The 18,324-nt window shown below is 39.6% G+C and overlaps 3 protein-coding genes and 1 non-coding gene across 7 annotated transcripts; 2 read left to right on the top strand and 2 right to left on the bottom strand.

Moving 5' to 3' along the window:
- The first annotated feature begins 5,407 nt into the window (after positions 1–5,407).
- On the top strand, positions 5,408–7,542 carry LOC131679126 (tRNA N(3)-methylcytidine methyltransferase METTL6-like). Its single transcript, XM_058959716.1, has 5 exons — positions 5,408–6,446; positions 6,674–6,718; positions 6,915–6,965; positions 7,155–7,203; positions 7,412–7,542. The coding sequence occupies exon 1, from the start codon at positions 5,567–5,569 to the stop codon at positions 6,437–6,439; it is 873 nt and encodes a 290-aa protein (XP_058815699.1). The 5' UTR covers positions 5,408–5,566; the 3' UTR covers positions 6,440–6,446; positions 6,674–6,718; positions 6,915–6,965; positions 7,155–7,203; positions 7,412–7,542.
- LOC131686482 (small nucleolar RNA snR60/Z15/Z230/Z193/J17) lies at positions 7,000–7,100 on the top strand. The gene has a single exon (XR_009305135.1). It is a non-coding gene; the product is annotated as a small nucleolar RNA snR60/Z15/Z230/Z193/J17 (small nucleolar RNA).
- A 635-nt stretch (positions 7,543–8,177) lies between the features above and the next one.
- On the bottom strand, positions 8,178–9,647 carry LOC131679127 (gamma-secretase subunit Aph-1-like). 3 transcript variants are annotated; one of them, XM_058959718.1, is made up of 4 exons: positions 9,343–9,551; positions 9,141–9,228; positions 8,815–9,086; positions 8,178–8,758 (listed from the first exon to the last, which is right to left on the bottom strand). In XM_058959718.1, exons 3-4 carry the CDS (start codon positions 9,034–9,036, stop codon positions 8,261–8,263), a joined length of 720 nt encoding a protein of 239 aa, XP_058815701.1. In that variant the 5' UTR covers positions 9,037–9,086; positions 9,141–9,228; positions 9,343–9,551; the 3' UTR covers positions 8,178–8,260. The 3 variants fall into 3 exon arrangements, with proteins under 3 accessions (XP_058815701.1, XP_058815702.1, XP_058815700.1); XM_058959719.1 differs by lacking the exons at positions 9,141–9,228; positions 9,343–9,551 and adding an exon at positions 9,582–9,647; XM_058959717.1 differs by lacking the exon at positions 9,343–9,551 and having other exon boundaries at positions 9,141–9,300.
- A 2,769-nt stretch (positions 9,648–12,416) lies between these two features.
- Positions 12,417–14,369, bottom strand: LOC131679121 (uncharacterized). Of its 2 annotated transcripts, XM_058959707.1 has the most exons (3): positions 14,329–14,369; positions 14,209–14,260; positions 12,417–14,151 (listed from the first exon to the last, which is right to left on the bottom strand). In XM_058959707.1, the coding sequence occupies exon 3, from the start codon at positions 14,135–14,137 to the stop codon at positions 12,569–12,571; it is 1,569 nt and encodes a 522-aa protein (XP_058815690.1). In that variant the 5' UTR covers positions 14,138–14,151; positions 14,209–14,260; positions 14,329–14,369; the 3' UTR covers positions 12,417–12,568. The 2 variants fall into 2 exon arrangements, with proteins under 2 accessions (XP_058815690.1, XP_058815691.1); XM_058959708.1 differs by lacking the exon at positions 14,329–14,369 and having other exon boundaries at positions 12,417–14,139; positions 14,209–14,322.
- Positions 14,370–18,324: the final 3,955 nt, after the last annotated feature.

Genomic DNA, 18,324 nt, shown 5'->3' with positions numbered 1-18,324 from the left:
ACAAGTAGATACTATTTATACTGACCTTAAAGCAGCGTTTGATCGTGTTGATCACTCGCTTCTACTGGCGAAAATAGAAAGGCTGGGTGCCTCACTCAACTTCACTAAGTGGCTGGAGTCATACCTTGTTGGCCGTACCCTCTCTGTCAAACTAGGAAATATCGAATCACACAACTTCATAAATTTATCAGGTGTACCCCAGGGTAGTAATCTCGGACCCTTGCTGTTCTCCTTATTCTTCAATGACGTTTGTTATATCCTTCCACCAGGATGCAAACTTATCTATGCAGATGACCTTAAACTGTTCCTCATTGTACGATCTGAATTGGACTGCATCGAACTACAGCGACAACTAGATGAGTTTTGCAACTGGTGTGCTCGAAACCGGTTGACTCTCAGTGTATCTAAATGCTCAGTAATTTCTTTCACGCGTAAAAAAAATCCAATCTTGTGGTGTTATACTATCTCAGGGAAAACACTTGAAAGAGTGTCAGTTGTCAGGGACCTTGGAATACTGCTGGATTCTAAATTGACGTTCAGAGATCACTATTCCCACATCATTGCGAAAGCCAACAGCAACCTTGGTTTTATCATCAGAATAGCCAAAGAGTTTACTGATCCATATTGCCTGAGAGCACTGTATTTCTCTCTCGTTCGCTCTGTCCTGGAAGCTTCAGCTATCATCTGGTGTCCGTATGCGAGTATCTGGATTAACAGGATTGAATCTATACAAGCTAGATTTCTCCGATTTGCTCTTAAATCTCTGCCATGGCGCAACCCGATAGAGCTGCCACCTTACATTGATCGTTGTCGTTTGCTTGATATGGACACCCTTTCAAAAAGACGAAATATCTCCAGAGCAGTGTTTGTAGGAAAAGTTCTAACAGGTGAAATAGATGCCCCAAATATACTTTCACAGATAAATGTAAACGCACCCCCTAGAAGCTTAAGATCGTGGGATTTTCTAAGACTCGACTATCAAAGTACTAATTATGGACAGAACGAACCCGTAAGGGCGATGTGTAGTATTTTTAATAGTGTGTATGAATTTTTTGACTTCTCTGTTTCATGTGATATTTTTAGAAATAGGCTTAAGCGGTTGACTTAGTGCATTAGATTTTGATTTGTTAGATGTATTATTAATTAAGTAATGTAATGTAATTTAACGTGCAATATTGTTTAATGTGTATGTGTGAAAAGATAATGAGGTTTTTACGCCCATTTGGAGGGTGTCACACTAACTGCAAATGGGCTTTTCCTCATTCCATATTTCATGTAGACCATGTAGGTCAGATGGAAAATCAATAAATCAATAAATCAATAAATTAGATCCGGTTAGCATAGAGGCGAAGACTACATATTAAGAAGACTGATATCTCTTTCCTTCCCCCATACAAACGAGAAGCGACAGAGGTTACAGCACCTCTATTGTCTGAAGGTAGGAAGCTTAATGTAAAAGTGTATATGTGTGTGTGCATCACTATGGGAAGTACCACCTTTACCCGCAAGTGGCGTTGCTGTTACTGTCTCCAGATTCTGGACAGAGTTAGCAGTCTTCTTGATATGCAGTCTTCGATAGAGGTGTATTCAGATGATTCGTCGTTGCTGCGCGTATATCCGACCAGAAGCAGTGGGGTTTTGATTTCGAATGTTCTCTCAATCTAGGCGGACAGATACATGTACATATACTCGTGAGAAATTGAGCAGCTATCAGTAGGTCTGTTCCAGGAGAAACTGGAAGTACTCCGGAGAAAATCGTTCCTTTACTCTCTTCTTCTTTTTTTTCTTCTTCTGGTAGCAAACCGGAGTAAAAAGGAGCAAGAATTTTTTGCTCCTGTTTACTCCGGAGTGATTTCCTTGTACTGGAACAAAGCTAGTGTGAGTATATTTTGATTTGATGTGCACTTGCTCTATTGGGTTATACCGTTAACCAACATACAGAACTTGCTCGACGAGAGGTTGCTATTTATTCGTCCAGTTGAAGAAACATGATTATCATCTGATCGCATGGGAATTCCGATCGAGTCCGTACCCAAGATTTCATCGATTATCTTTATGTTGTGGGGAACTTCATTCTCCCGCTCGATTTGCGGTATGAATTTTATATTCTTATTTTTCAGATTGTTATGGAATCTTTGGCATAACATGTTCAACCGTTCATTGGCGTTAATTTCTTCCCTCAAACAAAATGCTAAAACATCTTCGTTGAACAAGAAATGATCGTCCTTTTCCGGGAGGCCTTTCTCATCATCCGTATTATTACCGACGTTTCTTTTTTCCAATGCTTTCACTAATTCTTCTACGGCGGAATTGTTGGGTTCGTCGAACTATTTTTCGATCAGCTCTTTGGAAAGATGAGTCCGCTTTGGAATATTTTTTATTCTCGAAGGACTTGAAGCACTGGATTATAGTAGGGTAAGGTGGGGCAAATCCGACCGTTGGGTAAACCCGACCACCCTCTGTTACCGAAAATCAGAAGCACTACGCGAACTAATATCAATGTTGTCGTGTAGTGCATCGAAAATAATCATAATGGTGGTATGACAGTATTTTATTAGTCTACATTAAGATGCTCATACAACAAAAAGTGTGTTTTTACAATTTTTTATTTGACTTTTGTGCATCATTGACTACAGGATATTTCTGATTCTTAAAGTGATTACATAATAAATGTAAGTGGATTTAAAATCTTTGATTTAAGTCCTACAAAGTACTTAGATGAATTTAGTTCAACCTTTTTCATATATTTTTTAATTGCATCGTAAAGAAAAATGACACGGTGGGGCAAATCCGACCTCAAAATATTGGGGTAAATCCGACCGCTTTTTTGCTAAGAAAATTTTTATTTATCAAATTGAAATATATTTTTATTGTTATTATTTATTATTTTTATGCAAAATGGTTCATAGTAACAAACGAAAGACACAAAAACGTGATGATTATAGTATTCGTCAAGCAATTGCTCCGATGCAAATGGGAATATCATTACGTGCTACTGCTCGTGATTTTAGCATTCCAACATTAATATTGAACTCCATTTTCTTCATGTTACAATTCAATAACACAACATTCATTTATCTATCATTGAAAAACCATAAAATTTGAGTAATATCCGCACTAAATCAACCAAAAACATAGGGGGTCGGATTTACCCCACCATTTTTGAAAGCAGCAAAAATGAACATTTTTGTAAAACGCTTGTATCTCAAGATATTCCGAAGATCTAAATAAAATGCTTTTTTACGTTTTAACGACATTCAATTAGCTAGAGATTACTGGGTAGGGAAAGTTATGAAACCTAGAGCCATAGTACTCAAGTGAGAGCAAGGATGTGAAGTAAACAGATCGGAAAACTAGAAGTGGCAGGGCCATTAGAACAGGTCTAATATCGTGCGGGCTTAATTTTTGCCTTCTGATAATGAGGGTCGAGCTTAGGCAGAATAACTACGAATCACCCGAGTTCACTATCATGTGTCCTTGATAAAGGTAGACTATCTATCTTTACCGTGACAACCGGCAAAAATTAAGCCACGCAAGATCACCACTGAAAACCTGTCGACGATTAGCATCAATCTGAATGATGATTGCTGCTGTTCATCTCTGTATGCCTTTTGAATGCCGGGATAGATTTTTATTAGACTATTGTCACTGTTCTTACAGTCGTGGCGGGTTTGCTACATTGTGTAAGGAAATGGCTGTGTCTACAGCGGCTACCCACCGCTGCCGATGGATTCCCATCAGTTTCTTTTTCTTTTTTCCCTTTTTTATTTCGACTATGTTAGTCACATTTTCTTTTTTACGTTTTAACGACATTCAATTAGCTAGAGATTACTGGGTAGGGAATGGGTTCTAATGACCCTGCCACTTCTAGTTTTCCGATCTGTTTACTTCACATCCTTGCTCTCACTTGAGTACTATGGCTCTAAGTTTCATAACTTTCCCTACCCAGTAATCTCTAGCTAATTGAATGTCGTTAAAACGTAAAAAGAAAATGTGACTAACATAGTCGAAATAAAAAAGGGAAAAAAGAAAAAGAAACTGATGGGAATCCATCGGCAGCGGTGGGTAGCCGCTGTAGACACAGCCATTTCCTTACACAATGTAGCAAACCCGCCACGACTGTAAGAACAGTGACAATAGTCTAATAAAAATCTATCCCGGCATTCAAAAGGCATACAGAGATGAACAGCAGCAATCATCATTCAGATTGATGCTAATCGTCGACAGGTTTTCAGTGGTGATCTTGCGTGGCTTAATTTTTGCCGGTTGTCACGGTAAAGATAGATACGTCTACCTTTATCAAGGACACATGATAGTGAACTCGGGTGATTCGTAGTTATTCTGCCTAAGCTCGACCCTCATTATCAGAAGGCAAAAATTAAGCCCGCACGATATTAAGCCTGTTCTAATGACCCTGCCACTTCTAGTTTTCCGATCTGTTTACTTCACATCCTTGCTCTCACTTGAGTACTATGGCTCTAAGTTTCATAACTTTCCCTACCCAGTAATCTCTAGCTAATTGAATGTCGTTAAAACGTAAAAAAGAAAATGTGACTAACATAGTCGAAATAAAAAAGGGAAAAAATAAATAAAATGCTATATACAGAAAGTTGCCCAGAAGTCTAACCTTTAATTTGGTATATAAAACGACTTGATCCGATGTAAAATGTGCATTTTACAGCCAAAACCATTTACTAGGTCGGATTTGCCCCACCTTACCCTAAATAGCTCTAACCACCCTACTTTCAATTCAATTTTACCGCTCCAGTATTTATTCGATTTACCTGGCTTTCACACGGTATGTAATCTTCGTTTTCAAATAGTTTTGTTGGACTTGGTAGTGGTATAGAAGCGTCCATCAGTTTGGTTTTGAAATTTAGGCGATTTTTTTCGTATAACTATATTCATTTTTTTCGGAATTCTGGTCAACTTATGTAAAGTTGAGATGCGCCAAATGACAATAGTTGATTAGTCTGCGCCATCTTGAATATCTGGCGAACACCCAGCGACTGTGACACAATGCTCGCACGCAGCGATTGTTCAAAAATCGCTGCAATTTCGCAACAGCCGACGCGAAAAGTTCGCGTCAGTATGGGAGCGCACATCTGTCGCCATGAGCAGAGTTGCTAGCGACAAGTCGCTTCGCGAAATTTTCGCAATCGCTGCGACAAAATCGCGTCAGTGTGGGGGAACCTTAACAATCGTCGTTTTATGTTTGATATCACAATATGACAACACTTCCAAGCAGCCCTTTGGTACTTTTAGTTTCCAAGCCGAAGGTTTGCCTATGTCACTTTCGTCCAATCACGAGCTGGTTCAGAATTGGTTCAAAAACAGAAGACAGAGCTGGCGGATCCTATCCTAGCTGTAAACGAATGTGAAGCTTTTGACATTCTGGTGAAAGCACTTTCAGAAATCGTCCATTTCGTTTTGAACCATCGTTGAAGTTGGAACAATTTTTAGCTTTAGTCCTGTTTTCAGTGAGTTTTCGCGAAAATTATACAAAATGGTTAGGTGATGTTACCATATCGGAGGTCATATTGACCCACGTGTTGGTAAACGGACAATGTCAGCAAACGAAGATCCGCATGCCAAACCCAAGCATGGGTCCTTCAATCTCGGCGATGTTGCAACAAGCGCTGCTAAAGTCCTTACCGATGATGAAAAAGCTCACTTGGAAGAGCAAAATAAGCGGATGGTTTCGGATTTCCATGCCCGCAAACTAGAATTGGATGCACGCAAACACTGGGACCTTTTCTACAAGCGGAACGAGACTAGATTTTTCAAAGATCGTCACTGGACAACACGTGAGTTTGAAGAGCTACTTTCCGATGGGAGTGGTATTTCCACCGGAAGCGCGAAAACGTTGCTAGAAATCGGCTGTGGTGTAGGTAATCTCGTTTTTCCGCTAATCGAAGAAGGTCATCGAGATTATTTTGTCTACGCTTGTGACCTCTCGCCACGTGCAATTGAGCTGGTAAAGCAACATAACCTGTATGATGAACAGTACATGATGGCTTTCCCATGCGACATTACCACGGATCAAGTATTCGAAATGCTTGGCGAAAGCAGCTTGAATATAGCGACGCTCATTTTCGTCCTATCGGCGATCCACCCGGATAAATTTGACGCGGTTGTTGGGAACATTTTTCGGTTGATGAAACCTGGCGGGATGGTACTGTTTCGGGATTACGGTTTATACGATATGGCTCAGTTAAGATTCAAGCCAGGACACAAAATAGCCGAAAATTTCTACATGCGACAGGACGGAACTAGGAGTTACTACTTTGCCGAAGATGAAGTGGGTGGCTTGTTCCGAAAGGCTGGTTTCGAAGTGGTCACGAACAGTTACATCTACCGAAGGACAGTCAATCCCAAGGAGAACATTGATGTACCTAGGATTTTTGTACAAGGAAAGTTCCGGAAACCATCGGGATGATATCAAGGTTGGTTCAAGTCTTAACTGTTCAATTATGGGGATAACATTTTGGTTTTCTGATCAATATGGTAGCCTACATATACTCGGCTCTAAAATGATGATTGTTCTTTTTTCTAAACTGATAATTGTGATTAAGTTTATAAGAACGGCCAGCTGAACTATTCTATAAAAAGCAATATCAGTTGCAAAAAAAAGAAATATTCAAAATTCTAATCCAAGTGTGTATCTTTACAGATGTTACTGCACTGCTGAGTCATATTTATATGCGAGAAGACCTTGGTAAGCATCTCATGTAACCACCCAATTTATTAAATTTAGGTAGACTATGATGAAAAAATGAATCTGATAATCGCTGATCGATTACACCCATTTCAAAACTTTAAACCAAAAGGATTCTGATAATGTCACGGAAATTCGACTGATTTCATCCACCTTTTTAAAGTATTAATCGACAAATGTCTTTTTTTTTTTGTAGATTACTGACGAGAATGTCGGATGGATGGAATCTCAATTGAAATCCAAAAAGGTAATTATTGGCGTGTGCTGCCGATTTGTAAAACAATCTATCAATGATGATGCATAGTTCATTTGACTTATGCAGAATGATAACTAATTTATACTATCTTGAAATTGGTCTTTCACCCCTAGCTGAGAATAGACCGTAATCCAATAACCATAAAATTATTCTCGTCATATTAACCACGTTTTTTTCTAGGATACCTATTGCCTCATCTATAGCGAAATCTTTGCGAATCGATCGTATGGTAAGTTTAATTTTTAAGTACCCCTACATTTTTTCCTCTTTCTGATGACGCATAGTTCATTTGACAAACATTTGAATGATAACAACAAACTTGCATCTTAGGATGCACAGAAATTGGTCTTTCACCCCTATCTGACGTTTTGTTATTAGAAAAACCAGTTTAATCAATTTAGAAGCATACGCTTTAATACTGTTTTTCTTGTCTATAGGATATTGCATTTTCGGAGCACCGGAAAGGAAAGAAAACGGCGGTCCCTTTTGATACATGCTACAGACGCTAACACAGCAAGAATCTTTTACTTAATCGTAATTATATCATATTTACGATCAATTATTCGTTTTAACTATATTTCAGACATTCCGAAATAACCCTCAGTAATAAAATTCGATTCCAATTAGCGTCTGAGTAAAAATAATCCTTTATGAAATACAGAAAGAGCACTCGGTTTCTCGCACTCACTTTAATTCACTGAAAAAATGTGTCAGTTTGATTCTCGCGGGTCTTAAATTCATCTATTGCGGCAAGAGAAATTTCCGAAATATTCCTATTTTACTCTTCAGATCAGCAAAAAACGAAATATTCTCGTAATCAATGATCAACCAAAGAGAAAAGCATTATGCTTCTTAAAACCACTTTTAACTGTTTAAGAATGTCAGCTACCTACAACCTTAGTACTCAAAATGAGGCCATTTTATCCAATTATTACGCTGTTTTTCTTTTCGATCGACTTACATCGATGAATCCCATCGAATATACCTAATTGAAGTTTTACTATTTTCGACTGCTCAAACATTTGGGCTAGAGTTTCATGCAATTCTCTATTATAGAAAGTAATATGAAACGCGATATTCGAATAAACCTTCGTTCAAAAGTTCTATTCGTAATGTTGTATTCCATCCTACATTAATGGATTCAAAATGACCTATCTGTACGCAAATACTGGCTATGGAAATATAGCTTTCTAATAGATGCAATTAAGCTTCAAAATAACTTGTTTATTTGGGTATATCATTATAGGTAATACATTAAGAGTTCAAATAAATAAGACGACCGTTGCTTACTTGCAAGTGACAAACTTCCTAAATGAAGCAACATTCCCACCCACCACTCGGAAAGCAATTACACAAGTGATCATCATCACAATGTAGGAAGCGATCAGCGAAACGGCATACAGTTCCTGGCTGTTGAGTAGCGTGATACCGGACACAAACAGATGGCTGACCACGACGTAAGCGATATGATAGTAGTTTTTCAAATCGCAAGCATTGAAGAAAATCACACCCCAAAAGGTGTGCAACAAGATCATGCAGAGAGATTGTGCTGCACTAATCACAATGAAAATGTTCGACCCTGACGTCAACCCAACCGTAGCTGGACCTACTGAATCAGCCAGAATGTTGACCAGCGAAAATGCTCCACTGATAATGCCGAAACCTAGTCCAGCGACGTATGACAAGATGTGCTTGTAGTCTGATATTCGAGCGATTTCAGTTACCTCCTGCAAACCACGTTCCGTCTTGCGCAGCAGCCTATACATGAGATATCGAAAGGCTTCCTGCAATTTACTCATTTAGTTATAATCTCTATATGTCTGCTTCAAAGTATACCAACCTGAATGAATACGGAACATATTAGACCGAACACTAGCTTGTCCCGCAACGTGTAGACAGCGAACCATACGGTGGATGATAGCAGCAGCGAGACAAGCCAACAGAAGGAAGCTGCTATCAGTATGATTATCCTGATTGGGTCGTGGGCAATTGTCAGCGAAAACATTGCCAACGGAGGTCCAAAAGCCAGGAACGAGCAGCCGAAAAATTCTACCACCGTCATTGCTGGAATGTGTTTGACCTAACAGAAACTGTATGTCGTTTTTCAAGTATCTAGAAATATATTACCGCGTATTAGTGAGCAAATAATGCGTAAAAATTACAAACCAATGTTAAATTTAATTTTTAATACTATCGTTTTTAGCTAAGAGGTTTTCAGTCATAATAATCTTTGTTGACAGCCAACGCCACTCGCCTAAATGGATAAAAAGTACTCAATGTTAGAAACAAAACAACACCCATTTTTTGACAGCTCGAATAACTTCCGAAAATGGGCAATTTGAATACATAAAATGGGTAAAGTTTTTACCGTGAAGATGGTTACAGGTTTTCTGTGTGTGAGTGCGGTTGTCATTTTTCTTTGATTAAGCCGAAAAAACAAGAGGATATGAAGAAGAAATGCACAAACAAATGACGTAGTGGGCCTTTCTGTTGCCATAAGTTTTCTTTCGGTTCGGTTATAGTTAATTTAATCGGTTTGTTCGAAGTAAAAAGTGTCCCTAAGTGTTCTAATAGGCAGATCCGAGGTGAAGCTCGGCTTTTTCTCACTTTTCATCGTGCGCAAACAATCAGGATGCTCGTTCGTTCACTTCAAGGGCCCCGGCCGCCATACCTAATTTTGCAAGTATTAAACTAATACACTCAAAAGTGTCAAATGTTCCCACCTTTCTCCCATCTTGGGTTTCGCTCGCGTTTTCTGGCAAATTTTGACAGGAATCGAGCAAAACCCTGGCATAACCCGGACATAAACTGTGCAAAAATCCTGGCAATTCCTACCTGGTAGAATTTAGCACGAATCGAGCAAAACATCTGACAAAGATGTGGCAGGAAGCGTGCAGAGATCTTGGCTGTATACATTTCTGGCTTGATTCTGGATAAAAGTAAGCAGCATCGGTTGGTTTAACCGCTTCTGTCAGAAACGGTTGTTGCATTTGAGCGAATTCGTTGCCAGACGAATTCCCGATCAGCGTGGCAAGCAGAAAGTTAGCAAAAGTTGAGCAAAGCGAAATTGATGCTGGCAGCGTTTCTGCGAGCATTTTGCGCGATTTGTGCGAGAATTCTGGCAACGAATTCGCTCAAATGCAACAACCGTTTCTGACAGAAGCGGTTAAACCAACGGATGCTGCTCACTTTTATCCAGAATCGAGGCAGAAATGTACGGCCAAGATCTCTGCACGCTTCCTGCCACATCTTTGTCAGATGTTTTGCTCGATTTGTGCTAAATTCTACCAGGTAGGAATTACCAGAATCTTTGCACAGTTTATGTCCGAGTTATGCCAGGGTTTAGCTCGGTTCCTGTCAAAATGTGCCAGAAAACGCGAGCGAAACCGAGTTCGCCCTAGCTCAACTAACCCGACAGAATATGCGCAGAAATCTGACAGGGCTGCCAAACCAAGACTTACAGAAATCTAGCAGAGCGGTGTCTGCCAGAAAATTTGCTCACTGGCCCTCCGGATAAAGACTCGACACGTCAATCGTTTGTTTACACGGTTAAATAAAACAACCTGCAGAATAAGTTCTTTTAACTTACTTTTGAGTTGTGCGTCGCTTTCGCACTTATTAGTGTTGTCAAAAATAAAACGAGAGATTCGACTCAGTCGAGGTCTTCCGTGGAGGAACGTACTTTTGAGTTGTTTGGGGTATACTCAACATTAGGTAAATTCAACTTAAATTTGAGTATAAAAAACCTATCAATGAGTTGTAATTTTTATCGTGGTTAAATGGAAACTACCTTCAACACGGTTTACCTAATTTTAAGTTCCCCCACGATACCACGAGATTGAGTCAAAGGAACTCAATTTTAGGTAGTTTTTCGTTTCCGTGGCGGATAAAGACTCGACACGTCAATCGTTTGTTTACCGTTTATCTGTCAGTGTTATTCCAATCGAGCACGAGACCTGTCAATGGCCCTCGTTCCAGAAGGATTCGTAGCGAATTTCTTTGGATTCTTTATCCTCTGCAGAGGGATTCAGCGTCTTTAAGCTGTTCGCACACGAGGCGACAGGAAACACGCCACAAAAATATTCACTATGGATTATGTTCTACCTATTCCAACGCTGTTGCTCGTTGGAATAGGTAGAACATAATCCATAGTGAATATTTTTGTGGCGTGTTTCCTGTTGCCTCGTGTGCGTACAACTTTAAGGCGCAATACTTCAGGCGTGTGCATGCATGATGGATTGGCAATGAACACCTAAGACAAGACGTGACAATCGGCTTCTTATTTTTCCTTCGGCATTCATCTTTTCGCACATTTTCACCCTGCCGAAATCTTCCGAACAGTGTTGCTGTTTTTATTAATGAAAATATAGTCTTGTTAATTTATTTTATGCCGACAAAATTTTGTATCTTGAATTCACTATATTGATGAAGGACACGTTTTTTCCATGTCATGGTTGTTTAGTAAGGTTTGACGAAGCCATTTTCTGAATAATTTTAGATTACAGTGTGATTTCTGTCTTATTTTTGTTAAAGTTGATCAACCACGTATGCGGTAAATGCATGATAAATACTTGTTTCACTTTGCCGCGCAAATTCAGTTCAATTTAGTCATTTTTACTTTTTTAACGATAATAATTTTATTTGTCAAAAGTAATGAAAATCTTTTCCTATAAATATAGCAACACTGCAAAACATAATTTCGATATCCCTGTAGTAACATTGCGTACGGTGCAAAACGTCAGAATCAACCAATCAGGAGCTGGAACATTCTGACATAAAATTGGAACAAAAACGGCCCCCCCCTTTTGTCACGTCTTGTCTTAGATGAACACGAGAAAAAACGATTGTCGCAAAGAGAATAGGAAAAGAGACGAATAGTGTGAAGCCAAAAATACCTTATTGAGCAGACCAATCGTGCAATGTAAATAAACATTACTCATGCCTGAGTTGGAGGAGATAAGTATTGTAAATCTATCAAAAAAAATTTGAATTTTCGTCAGAATTTAGTGCAATCGTGATTGTAAGGTGCATTCTAGAGTCTATGTATGAGTAAAAACAAGTTTTAGAATTATTTCATCTCTTTGTTTCGAAATGCACATCGTTTGATAAACAAATCCAACGATCGACAAAAGGTTTGTTTTCAAGATATAATAGGAGTCATTTAAAGTGCTGCCTTTGGAAACGGTTGCCAAATTCTACTGTTGAAATCATCGTAAAGGGAGTGTTGCCGTTTTGACTGATTTTCACTCTGCGTCTCTTTCACTATTCTCTTTGGATTGTCGCTGGTTGGAATTTCCAGGGGCCCTATTCTCACAGTCACGTCACCTAGTGACTAGAGGAAAATTTCCTTCTAGTCACCAAGTGACGTGACTGTGAGAATAGGGCCCCTCTCAACTGTAACGAAAATATTGAAAACAATAAAAAAAAGAAATAGACTTCTAAATAATCATTTAATACATGTGCATTATTTCTTACTTTAAAACTATATAATAGTATGCCCTACACTGCTTATAATAATTATCCTATGTTCTATAGGATTTCCTATCCACATGGGGCTGATTTGCCATGCTAGCCAGTATAGGAAGTACTCTAATCTACGTGTATCTCAAATAACGGATTAAATTCCTTGGAATTTCCAAATCCTCCAGTCGTCGCACGAAAATAAGATCTCTTTTTCGTTCATCTTCATCAATTGAGTGCCATACCGCTTTTCGCACCGTGTCCCTGGACTGTCTAAGGAGAGAAAATTGTTCAAACTTGAATCCTTCGCAATTTTGCACTATCGCCAGTGTTCCGTATTTGAGGAGAAGCTTCGAGTACATGGTTTTCTCCAGATTAGCAGGCGTGAGCCACCGTTCGTTCATAAACACATCAGTACAGAAACTGATGATTGGCTCGAAGAACTTCCACTGCGAATCTAAATCAGTCGAGGATGACGTCATCCTTAGTAGAACGGAATCCGCTTCAATCGACGTGATGTCGATTATTTTATTCGCGATCGTTTTGTATCGCATAAGTTCAGTCGTGCTCATAATTTCATTCTGATCCGTTTCATCAATTATTAGGGCATTTTTTATCATATCCATGGTCTCGGCTAAGTGATCCGAGAAGAAGTACGCAAGATGTTTTACAAAGTCGAGATATTCCAGCAGCATGCGTAGTTTTTTCTCGTTGTCATTCTCACGAATCGCAGCTACGCTCAAAGCTACCAGCTCGTTCTGTATTAATGAGTGGCTGTATATGACTTCGTAATTCATGAAATCATCCTGCAGTCGTCGAATGCCCTCGTCATCTGCAAGCAGTAGGGCAAGAAAGTGGTACAGATTGCGATTAACCCGATCACTAAATCTGCTTGTCAAATACTGATCATTTGGTCCTTCAAGTAACTCCCTAGCTAGCCGGCACTTACTGGGGTTCTTCTCCCACAATAACGCAGTTTCAACGAAATATGGAATTAGCGATGTAGACCGATAGCTAAGAAGCGCTATTGCATAAATATCTTCTAGTAAATATTTCTGTTGGTACTGCTGTTTGATGTTAACGTGATTGAAAAGTATCTTGAAACAAGCCACTTTGGTTTTCATGTCGTAGTTCCCTCGAGCAGCCAACAAACTCAATGTGTCGACATCGTTCTCTGAGCGGACAGAGGCATCCGCTCGAGCTATGTAAAGTAGATAAATCAAAATTTCTACACTACCAAATTCTACAGCCGAATGCAATGGTGTTTCGCCGGCGAAATCCGTAGCATTTACATTCGCTCCGTTGGCCACTAACAGTTCCACTAGAGGTACATTACAACGTTCCACAGCCACATGCAGGGGCGTCACGTTCTCGTTGTTAGCTACGTTGACGAGCGCTGAATTCTTGGCAAGAAGCAGCTCCACAATTTCGGTCGGTACATCTTTCAGACAAGCTAGAAACAACGCAGTTCGGCCCTCATAGCAACGTGCCGTCACGTCAATATCTGTTCGCGATATCAACAGCTCTACACACTCTTCGCTTCTGCTGGCCACTGCATGATGCAGCAAAGTCCAATTGTGATTATCCCGGAAGGTGCCTACTTTAATCGTCTTGTTTTTGTTAGACTTACGCTGAAGGCACTGTTGCAGAGCGACAGGATCGCCGGTGGCCGCAGCCTGCCAGATATTTTTGCCGGAAGACATACCTTGCGAATAGACTGAAGTGAATTATAATTACCTTCAATATTTCGGCAAACAAATTCTAATGCCCTTACCACCGTCCTAAGGAGAATGGATCATGATTATTGCACAAATTCTGTAAAGGATCTGATATATTTTTATTAAAACGGTATTGAGAAATGTTTAATGTTTTTAATTTTTAATGTTTTGTTTACCTAAAAAAATAATAAACAGCAATTTTTGGCGATTTAACGTCGGTAATGCAGTTATGTTTTTGCTCTGAATGTAACCCAGTTAAGTTCAGCTGGAAAAGGAGCCGGAATACTAGCTCGTTCCCAGTTAAACCCATTCCGGAACCGGTTCGGATTTCTGAATGGAGTTAGAATCCCACTGAGACGTCCAAAAAATTGTTTCAAAATCGTTCAACACGGGTCCAATGATGGACGTTCATTGAACGGTTATTTGGACGTTGTCCAAATTGGTCCAACGAACGTCCTTCATTGGACGATTTTGAAACCAACCGTTCTTAGAGGGATCCCACTGAGACGTCCAAAAAATTGTTTCAAAATCGTTCAACACGGGTCCAATGATGGACGTTCATTGAACGGTTATTTGGACGTTGTCCAAATTGGTCCAACGAACGTCCTTCATTGGACGATTTTGAAACCAACCGTTCTTAGAGGGATGGATTCCAACTCAAATGCAACAAACGATTCCGACTCAATCGGTTTCGGAATCGGTTGTTGCATTTGAGCTGGAATCCATACTGACTCCATTCAGGATTCTGAATGGTTTGACCGGGTTCTAATTCGCATTCGGGCTGCAGTGACACAACCGATTCAAATTAGAATCGGTATTCGGTTGTGCCACTGGAGCCAGAATACTGTTTAAAATCAGCCGGAATAATTGCTAAATACAGTCGTGATTCGCTGGTTGGACACTTTTTAACTGGACCGCTTTTTAGTTGGACCTCCGCTAGTTGGACCATTGCCCAACTAAAAAACATCTGAACGTCAAAATCTCATGTCAAATTTACTTTGACAATTAATCTGACAATATATAGAGATGTGAACAGATGCATTTACACTGCCCATATCTTCTTTGGAGAGTTGTTGACATTTGTCAGTCGGTCCAACCAGAGTGTATGTAAGGAGAGTGAAGGCAACTGTCATGATTATCTGTCAGTAATATTCCAAACGAACAAACGACCTCTCAAAATACATGGATTTGACTCGTTTGGAATGACACTGACAAATAATCATTGTTCCAATTTTGACAGTTTCGTCACTCTCCTTATATGCACTCAGGGTCCAACTAGCGAATCAAATTCGTTAGTCGGACAAGGCTGTTGCCCAACCAGCGAATCACGACTGTATTATTTATAAAATTCAATCAAATTTATTTGTTTCAATAAAAAATTATCGTTCCGTTTATAATTAATTATTTCATTAAAATTAAAAGAAAATTATAATAGGGATCTTTAGGGGTGTGCGGGTTAAGGCATATTCTGATGCAGATTAGTACCGTGAGTTAATATCTCAGTCCTTTTTCAATTTTTTGGCCCGAAACTATTGAAAAAAACATTTTTTAGTTTGTTTCCTTTTAGGACAATAACACATCCAAACCCATGCGACTTGCACGACCCTATAGGTTGCCTTATCAGATCTACCATAGTTTGCAGATGAAACTTGGGATGGCAGGTTGCTAGCGGATTGACAAAGTACCAGATCATGCTGTGTGGGGTGCTGTCCCGGTTAACAATGAGGCGAACGAGATATTTGCAGATACGTCATTTAGTAGGACAACTGTCAGTTTGCTGGTCGAGTTTAATTTGGTTTTTTTTAAATTTAAAAATCATAAAAGAATAATTAAGGTTTAAGAATGATATGAGTGTACTCGTAAGGACACCCGCTACCAATACATATGAAAAACTGGCACAATTTTTCCAAATTAAAGATCCCTATTCCTTAAAAATGTTTTCATTGAAAGCAAAAGTTTGTTGTTGCTCTAATAAAAAAATATTTTCAAACCAGCGATGGTTGAAGCGATAAACAATAAATGATTGGAATGCGGCGCCGGTGGTTGAGTGTTAACCCTCTAAGGACGGTTGGTTTCAAAATAGTCCAATGAAGGACGTTCGTTGGACCAATTTGGGCAAAGTCCAAATAACCGTTCAACAAACTTTCATCGTTGGACCCGTGTTGAACGATTTTGAAACAATTTTTTGGACGTCTCAGTGGGAAGCGTGGCCACCACTTATTCCACTTGGTCTGGGTGCAATCCCAGCCGAATTCGTTGAGATTTTTCTAAGGCGAAACAATCTGTCACAGAGAACAGAAGTGCATCTTCAGCATTCAACTTATGTAAAAATTCCTAACGGTTTCGAAGGTAGTTGGGATATCTCCACCAGGTGCGCTACTGTCGTCATGTTTTTAGTGGCTGAGTTCGACTCAATTGATAGCGGTTATACCTCTACTCGGCGTTTTTGCTTGAACTCAAAACTGAGTCAGGCTCTAACCCCAACCGCTGTCAGTTCATACATTTTGACAGCAGTTGGGGTTAGAAACTGACTCAGTTTCGCTTCAAGCAAAAACGGCATCAGTCAAACCATACCGGAACCGTTTCGGACTTCTGAGTGGATTCAGTATGAATTCCAGCTCGAATGCATCAACCGATTGAAAAGGAATCGGTTGTTTCCTTTGAGTCAGATTCCATACTGAATCCACACAGTATTTTGGGATATGTTGGTGTGGCGGCACTAGTGTTTTAATGTATATTGACCCAAATGTTCACATAAGTTTTCTCACAATATTTGTTCGATCATGGATGTCTCGGTAAATCTGTGGTCACGTCTTCCTTCGGAAGGGAAGGTCCCCGGTCCATGAGTTGATAGATCGATATCTAGCTCAGATAGTGGAGTCACCACTCTAATGTCGGTTATGAAGTAGTAGAATTCAACTTCTACACCTAACAAATATCCTCCTCCCGTGATACTTGTGGAGTGCGCAGAAGATTGTACGGTTTTTAGCAAAGGTAAGTATCGGACTACATTTCCTTCCGCGATCTACGTTCGGACCTGTCCGGCGCCGGTATTGATCAATAAATGCTTTAGGATTACCAGGAGTTGCACATTGAAAGATGTTTAGCTACTTCCAAGCATAATTATCTACTGATTCCTGTGCAACTTCAGCTAGTGCAGATCGATAACGGAGTAGCAGCCAGGAGTGGCCTCATAAGCTCAAGCTAAAGCGATATGATAATAAATGATTGTACTCAATAACACATATTTTTTATTTAAACATGCTAAATTTTTCTGCGTGCATCAAGGTGTGAGTCACTCAGCACAAATCGAATTGTGCTCACAAACAGCGTGGTAGCTTGTGCCGCAATGTGCCACAATGCGCCATGGTGTTCAGTAAAACAAAAGCAATGGTTGCTATGATTATTCAACTACACTTTGTTGATAGTTTTTGAGTTGTCAAAAGTGTGCCACACATTGTGGTAACGAGTGAAATGATCGTGTATTACTGTGAATCGTAATCTTATATCGTGTTATCGTAGGTGATACAGTGTGTATGGCACATTGTTCTAAACGACTCGCCCCTTGGCGTGCACACTTAAATGCGAGCATTCACACTTCTCTGGCATGGCACTGTGCCGGACAAGTGTGATGCGTATGAAAGAATATTGGTGTCCGTGCACGATACTGAACCGTCACTGAATCGGATCGGAAAGGTATAAATTTGGCTTAATTCTACTCTCCTGTGGTAATTTATTTTATTTAAGATTTAGAAGATAGTACACACTAAGCCAGCCAAAAGTTGTTCGGTAATTTCTTTTGACGACTACCACAGTAAAGTGATATTTTTACGGAGCTGTCAGCAAATTATTAAAAAAATTGCGGTAAAGTTTTCATTTTTTAACGATTTTCAGTAATTTTTTGAATAATTTGCTGAAACCCGCAATATTTTTCACGGAATTTATCATCACTTCTGTTTTTTTTCGGTACATAAACATTATCCAGTAAAAAAACTGACTGATTGTTCGGCAAAATTGTACCAACATTACCGAACCTCGTCAAAAACTTACAAAACAGGTACAGCAAATCATCTGTCAAATCGCCATTTTCAGAGCAAACTACTGACTGACCAGTATTTTTTGACGTTTGGATAGAACGGATTGCGGAGAGTTCGGTAACCGAATTGTTTTAC

Source organism: Topomyia yanbarensis, chromosome 2 (genome assembly GCF_030247195.1).
Source record: "Topomyia yanbarensis strain Yona2022 chromosome 2, ASM3024719v1, whole genome shotgun sequence".
In the NCBI taxonomy this organism is placed as follows: domain Eukaryota; kingdom Metazoa; phylum Arthropoda; class Insecta; order Diptera; family Culicidae; genus Topomyia; species Topomyia yanbarensis.
Note: the sequence above shows the minus strand (reverse complement) of the source record. Positions and strands in the feature narration are given on the sequence as shown.

What these genes read in the sequence shown, in the direction of transcription:
- LOC131679126 (XM_058959716.1), top strand. Translation starts at nt 5,567, where the DNA reads ATGTCAGCAAACGAAGATCCGCATGCCAAACCCAAGCATGGGTCCTTC.
- LOC131679127 (XM_058959719.1), bottom strand. Translation starts at nt 9,036, where the DNA reads ATGACGGTGGTAGAATTTTTCGGCTGCTCGTTCCTGGCTTTTGGACCT. An exon ending in TATGTTCCGTATTCATTCAG is followed by an intron (nt 8,759 to 8,814) that starts GTTGGTATACTT and finishes AGTAAATTGCAG; the next exon opens with GAAGCCTTTCGATATCTCAT.
- LOC131679121 (XM_058959707.1), bottom strand. Translation starts at nt 14,137, where the DNA reads ATGTCTTCCGGCAAAAATATCTGGCAGGCTGCGGCCACCGGCGATCCT.